The 9322-nt window shown below is 47.0% G+C and overlaps 1 protein-coding gene across 1 annotated transcript in view; it reads left to right on the top strand.

The window, feature by feature from the left end:
• Positions 1 to 933: 933 nt before the first annotated feature.
• LOC124550820 (potassium/sodium hyperpolarization-activated cyclic nucleotide-gated channel 2-like) overlaps positions 934 to 9322 on the top strand; it is a 117000-nt gene continuing 108611 nt past the window's right edge. Inside the window, exon 1 of the mRNA XM_047125546.1 lies at positions 934 to 1175. Coding sequence (XP_046981502.1) covers positions 934 to 1175 — 242 coding nt within the window. The remainder of the gene's footprint in view (positions 1176 to 9322) is intronic.

The following is a 9322-nucleotide window of genomic DNA, read 5'->3' as shown; positions in this document are numbered from 1 at the left end:
ATTTTGGGAAGATGTGGTTCATCTGTAAAGGAGACCGCTTATAAAAGACTAATACGACCTATTTTTGAGTACTGCTCGAGCGTTTGGGATCCCTGTCAGGTCGGATTGAGGGAGGACATAAAAGCAATTCAAAGGCGGGCTGCTAGATTTGTTACTGGGAGGTTTGATCATCACGCGAGTGTTACGGAAATGCCTCAGGAACTCGGGTGGGAGTCTCTGGAGGAAAGGAGGCGTTCTCTTCGTGAATCGCTACTGAGGAAATGTAGAGAACCAGCATTTGAGGCTGACTGCAGTTCAATATTACTGCCGCCAACTTATATTTCGCGGAAAGACCACAAAGATAAGATAAGAGAGATTAGGGCTCGTACAGAGGCATATAGGCAGTCATTTTTCCCTCGTTCTGTTTGGGAGTGGAACAGGGAGAGAAGATGCTAGTTGTGGTACGAGGCACCCTCCGCCAAGCACCGTATGGTGGATTGCGGAGTATGTATGTAGATGTAGATGTAGATGTGGTCTGTGTTTGCATACAATGGGCTGGGTACCCTTGCGGAAATGGTTACGTTCGGCTTCTGGGACTTCATGTTCCCAAACAACAAACTGGACCACAGTTGCTCGCGATTAGTTTGAAGAACATTCTCGAAAATACGAACGAATGATTTGGCCACGCATGTTGCCCGACACGAATCCCATCGAATATTATTGGGACAAAATCAAGAGGGCAGCTCGTGCACAAAGTCCTGCACCGGCGAAACCTTCGCAGTTGTGGACGGCTGTAAAGGCAGCGTGTCTCAGTGTCTGTGCAGTGGATTTCCAGCGACTCATCCAGTCCGTGCCACGTCGTGCTGCTGTAGTAAGCCAGGCGGACGGAAGCACAAGGTGTCCCACGACTTTATTCACCGTAGTGTTGATCACATCCTGAGTACTGTGCACTGGATGGCTCTGCCAATGTTCGTATTAATTCGTTCATCTGTCGGGAATGTGGCGGTAACAGTTAGGCTTAGGAAGGTTCGAGAGACGAGGGTTAGCGGGTACGGCGGAGTTGGGGCGACCTTGAGCCGCTGCCCCCGGCCTGCGGCTGTTGCTGGGGGCGGGAATCCATCCCCGGAGGCAGCTGGCGTCGGCCCGGCCGCTCGTATCGACCCGGCGCGCCGGCGAGTCCTGGGGGCGGCGGCCAGGCGGGCCGGCCTTCACGCCCCCACTCGCCGCTACGTAAAGCCGCGGCGGGCTGCACCCTCCAGTGTCAACAAACACGGAGGAGGTCTGAAAGCGGCTGGGCTCTCGTGAAGAGGCGGCTACCACTGGCTCTGTTGCTCTTCTGGTTTCTTTAGAGAATTTCGTTTATCACCGTGAGTGGCTTTTAGTGAATGACCAGTAACCCCCTCCTTCATCACTGATTTCTTAAAGAATCGGACTACTGTCTAGGAAATAACTTCAGAAGTCTGATTACTTTCCCTCTCTCTCTATTCGTTTAGTCGGTTCCGACTCTTCGTGGCCCCATGAGCCAAATCACGCCAGTTTTTCCTGTCTTGCACTTTCTCCCGTAGACCTTACAGGTTGGAACACATTGCTTCTGTGATGCCATCGGTCCATCTCATCCTCTGACGTCCTCCTCTTCTAGTTCCTTCAATCTTCCCCAGCATTAATGTTTTTTCCAGCGAGGCATGCCTTCGCATTGTGTGCCCGAAGTAGGTCAGCTTCTGTTTTAGCATTAGACCTTCCAGGGAGAAATCTGGTTTAATTTCCTCCAATATTGATCTGTTGGTTCTCTTTGCAGTCCATGGAACTCTAAGAAGTTTCCTCCAACACCACAATTCGAAGGAGTCAATTCTTCGCCGTTCAGCCTTTCTAATGGTCCAGGTCTCACATCCATACATCACAACTGGAAAGACCATAGCACTCACAATACGGATCTTTGTTGCTAGTGTTATATCTCTGGACCTTATAACCTTGTCAAGGTTTGACATCGCCTGTCTACCGAGCAACAGGCGTCTCCGGATTTCATGGCTGCAGTCGCCATCAGCAGAGATCTGGGAACCGAGATAACTGAATGTGGTCACTGCCTCCATGGTTTCTCCTGCTATATCCCACGGATTGGTAGGTGTAGTTGCCATAATTTTCGTTTTCTTCACATTCAGCATAAGACCGGCCTTTTCACTTTCGTCTTTCACCTTCAGCAAGAGTGTTCTCAATTCTTCTTCACTTTCTGCCAACAGTATCGTATCATCGGTGTACCTGAGGTTGTTTACATTTATTCCAGCTATTTTAATTCCTGTTTCTCCTTCATCTAGCCTCGCATTCCTCATAACATATTCTGCATACAGATTGGATAAGTACGGTGACAGTATGCAGCCTTGCCGGACTCCTTTCTGAATCTTTATCCATTTCGTTGTTCCATACATAGTTCTCACCGTGGCTTCTTGGTCAAGGTATAAACTCCGTATCAGATGAATGAGGTGATCTGGTACACCCATGTTTTTCAGTACGTTCCATAATTTGTTGTGATCGACGCAGTCAAAGGCTTTGGCGTAGTCAATAAAGCAGAGATACACATCTTTCTGGAATTCTCTCGCTTTTTCCATAATCCACCGAATGTTAGCAATTTGCTCTCTAGTTCCTCTTCCTTTCCTAAATCCAGCTTGTTCTTCTGGTACCTCTCGATCTAGATATTGGCGAAGTCTATTTTGTAAGATTTTCAACATGGCTTTGCTAGCCTGTGAAATAAGTGCGATTGTTTGGTAATCTGAGCATTCTTTAGAACTTCTCTTCTTTGGAATGGGGATGAATACTGATCTTTTCCAGTCTTCTGGCCACTGCTGCGTGATCCATATTTTTTGTCATATTGAGTGCAGCACTTTCACTGCACTTTAACGAATGTTAATAACTGCTTTATACGAGGTTTGGAACTTTAATAGTCGCAACTATTTATCAACTTTACCACTCAGTTAATGTGTTAAGTATCTGATGTTACGGCTGAAGACGCAAAACCGTTAGTGTGTCACTTTTGTCAGTTTAGAATTATTCATCCTTAGACTAACGAATATTTTTTATGTAGGTGGTGTTGTACAGATTTAACGAATGTTAATAACTGCATTGTACGAGGTTTGGAACTTTAATAGTGGCAACTATTTATCTACAGCTCGTACAGCTGGTCGTAGGTTGTGTTCCAAAAATGAACAGCATAGAGACAGAAGTGATGACACTTTCTGCGGAACCTGACCATCATTTTGTAGGACAACGTTTAAGCACGTACAGTGCAAGCTGTTACTGATTTGTTTTACTGATGGGGCTGCTAAGTGCTGTACCACCCACTGCACTCCCCTGACTAGAGCACTCGTAAGTTCAACTCGATTTCTAAGCTGAAGGAAACATTTTACGGCATTCGCTTCAGAACTACTACAAGTTCTTCGAGCAATAGACCGCGCCGCTCGAACTGTCAATACAACTGCACTGCTAAGAGTATCCTACGACTTCCACATCGCTGGCAACGGGTTATACACAATGCTGGTGACTACTTTGAAGCCGGCCGAAGTGGCCGAGCGGTTCTAGGCGCTACAGTCTGGAACCGCGCGACCCTTACGATCGCAGGTTCGGATCCTGCCTCGGGCGTGGAAGTTTGTGATGTCCTAAGATTAGTTAGGTTTAAGTAGTTCTAAGTTCTAGGGGACTGATGACCTCAGAAGCTAAGTCCCATAGTGCTCAGAGCCATTTGAACCAGAGATATGTAATCAGGCAGAATACGGCACTGTGTTCGGCAACGCCTATATAAGACAACAAATGTGTGGCGCAGTTGCTAGATCCGTTAATGCTGCCACAATGGCCGCTACAATCGGCGCACGAGCGATGGGACACAGCATCTCCGAGGTAGCGACGAAATTGAGATTTTTCCCGTACGATCATTTCACGAGTGTATAGTGAATATCAGGAATTCGGTAAAACATCCAATCTCCGAGATCGCTGCGGCCGGAAAAATATCTTGCAAGAGCGGGGCCAACGACTATTGAATCGTTCAATGTGACAGAAGTACTACCCTTGCGGAAATTGCTGGGCCAGCGAACCAGTCAACGAAACATAATCGATATGGGCTTTCGGACCCGAAGGCCCCCTTGTGTACCCTTGATCACTGCGCGACACCAAGCCTTACGCTTCGCCTGGGCCCGTCAACACCTAGTCGGACGAATCTTGTTTCAAACTGTATCGAGCGGATGGACGTGTACGGGTATAGAGACATCCTTATGAATCCATGGACTCTGCATGTCAGCTGGGGACTGTTCAAGCTGGTGGAGGCTCTGTAATGGTGTCAGGTGTGTGCAGTTGGAGTGGTATGGGACCCCTGAGACGTGCAGATACGACTCTCACAGGTGACACGTAAGCACCCTGCCTCATCACCAGCATCCATTCGTCTACATTGTGCATTCCGACGGACTTGTGCAGTTCCAGCCGGACAATGCGACAGCCCACACGTCCTAAATGGTTGCAGAGTGGCTCCAGGAACACTCTTCCAAGACTTCCGCTGGCCACCAAACACCCTAGACATGAACTTTATTAAGCGTATCTGTGATGTCTTGCAACGTGCTGTTCAGAAGAGATCTCCACGTCCTCGTACTGTTACGGATTTATGGAGAGCGCTGCAGAATTCAAAGTGCCAAATCTCTGCAGCACTACATCAGACATTTGTCTAATCCATGCCACCTCGTATTGTGGCACTTCTGCATGTTTCTCGTGGTTACGATGTCGCCCTCTTATTGCGGGCAATAAAGCGGTTAATATGGAAGTACTTCACACTGCTGTGTACTGGAAATGGAAATGAGCGTCTGGCGCCATTGGCCAGGAGGCCCCTAACGGGGCAGGTCCGTCCGCCTCGGTGCAGCTCTTATTACATTCGACGCCACACTGGGCGATCTGCACGTCGGATGGCGATGAAATGATGATGAAGACAACACAACACCCAGTCCCTGAGCGCAGAAAATCCCCGACCCATCCGGGAATCGAACCCCGGCTCGTAGGACGGCAATCCGTCACGCTGAGCACTCAGCTACCGTGGCGCACGATAGAGCAGGAATCGAGGTTATTTGCGTCAGCGTGACATTGCAGCGTGTCGTAAAGCTGTACCCGTGAGGCAATTGTTTGTGGACCTTAACATCCCTGAAACCACGAGTAGATTCGTTGCGAGATCCAGCGCCGATTTTAGGATCTATACACCACTTAGAAATAATTTTACGAACACTAACACGTATAAATGACATTTTAGAGCAATTCTCAAATTGAAAGGCTGCAACGCATCATTTAAGCTTTGCTATTTAATTGTATCAGTTTATGGTGTAACAAACAGATGCTGTTAGGGAACGAAAAGAATCTTAATCATTCAGGGATTGAATACAATTTATTAATACGGCTTTGAATAACTTCCTTTGTTCAAATACAGAATAAATAGTTGAGATCAGTGATATTGCAAAATACAGCATTTTTAATTCTAAAAATTACAAAAAAAAAAAAATGGTTCAAATGGCTCTGAGCACTATGGGACTTAACATCTGAGGTCATCAGTCGCCTAGAACTTAGAACTACTTAAACCTAACTAACCTAAGGACATCACACACATCCATGCCCGAGGCAGGATTCGAACCTGCGACCGTAGCGGTCTTGCGGTTCCAGACTGCAGCGCCTTTAACCGCACGGCCACTTCGGCCGGCTAAAAATTACATATTGCCATTATAAACAAACATGTTTCTTAGGAAAATAGACGATGACAGTAGGAAAGTATTGACCAAACACTACTTAGCGATATTCAATTCGGATACAGTACTTTCACCAATAATTAACGGTAAAATGGAAGTTTTCAATTATTTTATGCCCCACTTACATTTGTTACTAGTGAAGCTACTCAAAACGTCTTTGTAAATTAGTTGTCCAAAAATATCTCAATCAGTACCGCACTGGACGAAAGGAAAATGTTGAGTCTGTCTTCTAACATAGAGGTATGGACCCTGTCTTTGACCAAGTTCAGTTTTTGAAATATCCTTGTCCACAGCTCTTAGTGCTCACCAGTAAACTGTCGAGTCTTCAAAGCAGTGTTTTCCAACCTCTGGGTCGCAAAGCCTTGCTCAGGGGGCCGCGGTCCCAGGAGAAAAGGAAGTTGTCCGTTTTATCCTCGCTCGGAGCGAAGCGCAAAGACAATAATCACCTCCGTACTTGCCGAGGTACACGGACAACTGCCTGCAGTGACCGAAAACGCGCACCTCGACTACGCCCCCGCTGACCGCTTCTACCGCGGCAAAGAATATGATTATGTCTCTGCCAGCAGAGTACTGCCACCTCTTTGCACATTGTACTTGGTTTCTAGATCAGTATAGTATCAATAGAAGGAAAATTAAATACGTTGCCTTTGAAATCGTTGACATACTTTTATTATGGTTCAGGGGCTCGCCATAATATTTTTACTTGGAAAGGAGTCGCGAATTCGAAAAGGTTAAAAAACACTGCTTTAAAGAAAAGAACTCCCATGTCAGGTTCAAACGTACGATTACTTTGCCTTGTAGGCGACTCTCCCATTGGACCATATCTTCTACATGGCTGTCTGAATGGCCACCTGTACTTGAGATTCGTACAAAGAGTTCTACCTGAATTGTTGGGGAACGTAGCCTTGGCCGTTCGTGAGAAGATGTGGATGCAACATGACGATGTGTGGATGTCCGCAACCGTCTCAATGCTTCGTTTCCTGGTCGCTGGACTGGAAGGGGGGCTCTTGTCACGTGGTCTGCGAGGTCACCTGAATTGAATACCCTCGATTATTTGCTGTGGGGATATGTAAAGTTACTCCCGTACGAGACCCCAGTGGATACGGAAATGGAATCAGCTGCCGGAATTGTAGCTGCCTGTGATGTGATTCGAAAAACACCATGGATATTTGCCACGGTGCATCAAAATCTTGTTCACCGATGTCATACTTGACTGAGGTTGATGGTATTTTATACGATAGAGACCAAACGGTACGTTCATTGTCGCACTGATGGTATTTGCAGTTAACTATAACTACTATAAATAAACAAGTACAGAGTAATGTGATTTTATTGCTATTACCTCCTTAAGAACATAATAATTCCAATCCCAAAGAAAGCAGGTGTTGACAGATGTGAAAATTACCGAACTATCAGTTTAATCAGTCACAGCTGTAAAATACTAACATGAATTCTTTACAGACGAATCGAAAAACTGGTAGAAGCCGATCCCGGGGAAGATCAGTTTGGATTCCGTAGAAATGTTGGAACACGTGAGGCAATACTGACCTTACGACTTACCTTAGAAGAAAGATTAAGGAAAGGCAAACCTACGTTTCTAGCATTTGTAGACTTAGAGAAAGCTTTTGACAATGTTGACTGGAATACTGTCTTTCAAATTCTAAAGGTGGCAAGGGTAAAAAAGAGGGAGCGAAAGGCTATTTACAATTTGTACAGAAACGAGATGGCAGTTAGAAGAGTTGAGCGACATGAAAGGGAAGCAGTGGTTGGAAAGGGAGTGAGACGGGGTTGCAGCCTCTCCCCGATGCTATTCAATCTGTCTATTTAGCAAGCAGTAAAGGAAACAAAAGAAAAACTCGGAGTAGGAATTAAAATCCATGGAGAAGAAATAAAAACTTTGAGGTTCGCCGATAACATTGTAATTCTGTCAGAGACAGCAAAGGACTTGGAAGAGCAGTTGAACGGAATGGACAGTTTCTGGAGGATATAAGATGAATATCAACAAAAGCAAAACGAGGATAATGGAATGTAGTCGAATTAAGTCGGGTGACGCTGAGGGAATTAGATTAGGAAATGAGACACTTAAAGTAGTAAAGGAGTTTTGCTATTTATGGAGTAAAATAACTGATGATGGTCGAAGTAGAGAGGGTATAAAATGTAGACTGGCAATGGCAAGGAAAGCGTTTCTGAAGAAGAGGAATTAGTTAATAATGTGTATAGATTTAAGTGTCAGGAAGTCGTTTCTGAAAGTATTTGTATGGATTGTGGCCATGTATGGAAGTGAAACATGGACGATAAATAGTTTAGACAAGAAGAGAATAGAAGCTTTCGAAATGTGGTGCTACAGAAGAATGCTGAAGATTAAATGGGTAGATCACATAACTAATGAGGAGGTATTGAATAGGATTGGGGAGAAGAGAAGTTTGTGGCACAACTTGACTAGAAGAAGGGATCGGTTGGTAGGACATGTTCTGAGGCATCAAGGGATCACCAATTTAGTACTGGAGGGCAGCGTGGAGGGTAAAAATCGTAGAGGGAGACCAAGAGATGAATACACTAAGCAGATTCAGAAGGATGTAGGTTTTAGTAGGCACTGGGAGATGAAGAAGCTTGCACAGGATAGAGTAGCATGGAGAGCTGCATCAAACCAGTCTCAGGACTGAAGACCACAACAACAACAACAACAACAACACCTCCTTAAGCTGGTTGGTATCTCCGACTGCAGGTTCTGTACCTCAAACTGTTTAGTGGAGCACCCTCTATGCCGTGTTAAATTTTAGCACGCTGTTAGGAAAACACCCTGTATACGCACACCCATTTTTAGAATATGATTGGACTCCAAGAGAAGACATTTTTTTTTAATTTTAAATTTTTGTGGTGCTGGTCCCCCTAGACTGCAGTCTAGAAAACTTTCAGTGTAAAAGCGGCTATCAGTCAAATATGAAGTAAACCACTCGGTCGTTGTGATTTGCACAGGTTGCGAAGCGTTGTGCTGAGACCGCGCGGCGGACACAGCCTCACGCGCGGTCTCGCGCGGGCGACGACTGTAAAGGGGCCTGCACTCCGCGCGGGACTTCCCCTCTCCGGCGGGACTTCCCCTGTGCGGCCTTGAGGTGCGCTGTGCTCTGCCGACCACCCCCCCCCCCCCCCCCTTTCCGCGGCGCCGTCCACCGCTATTGATCCGCCACGTCCGCAGCCAGCCGCCGCTGTCGGGCCGTCGACCCGCGTCGCCCCACTCCCGGCTCGCGGGTCACGGGTTCGAATCGATGCGGCGGCCGGGCCGCTGCCGTGACGTCACACGCCGTCTGTCGGTCACGGCCTTGCTCTGCGGTTAACAAGTGACGGCGGCGGTCTGCCCGAGCTCCCGGGAATGCGCACCGCGCATCGCGCAGGCGGGCGTCGGCACGAGTCACGTGCATTAGCCGGCGGTACAGTGATGAGCCAAAACGTCCCAACCATCTGCTTCATAGCATCCCAGGACGACCATTAACTGTGTGAGCTCAAAATGGGGGGCATCAAAATCACACCAAATCGCATTAAGGGGACCCGGGGACGGGGGAGGGGACGGGGGGAGGGGGGCGGTACAT

The sequence above is a fragment of the Schistocerca americana genome, chromosome 9, assembly GCF_021461395.2.
Source record: "Schistocerca americana isolate TAMUIC-IGC-003095 chromosome 9, iqSchAmer2.1, whole genome shotgun sequence".
NCBI lineage: Eukaryota > Metazoa > Arthropoda > Insecta > Orthoptera > Acrididae > Schistocerca > Schistocerca americana.
Note: the sequence above shows the minus strand (reverse complement) of the source record. Positions and strands in the feature narration are given on the sequence as shown.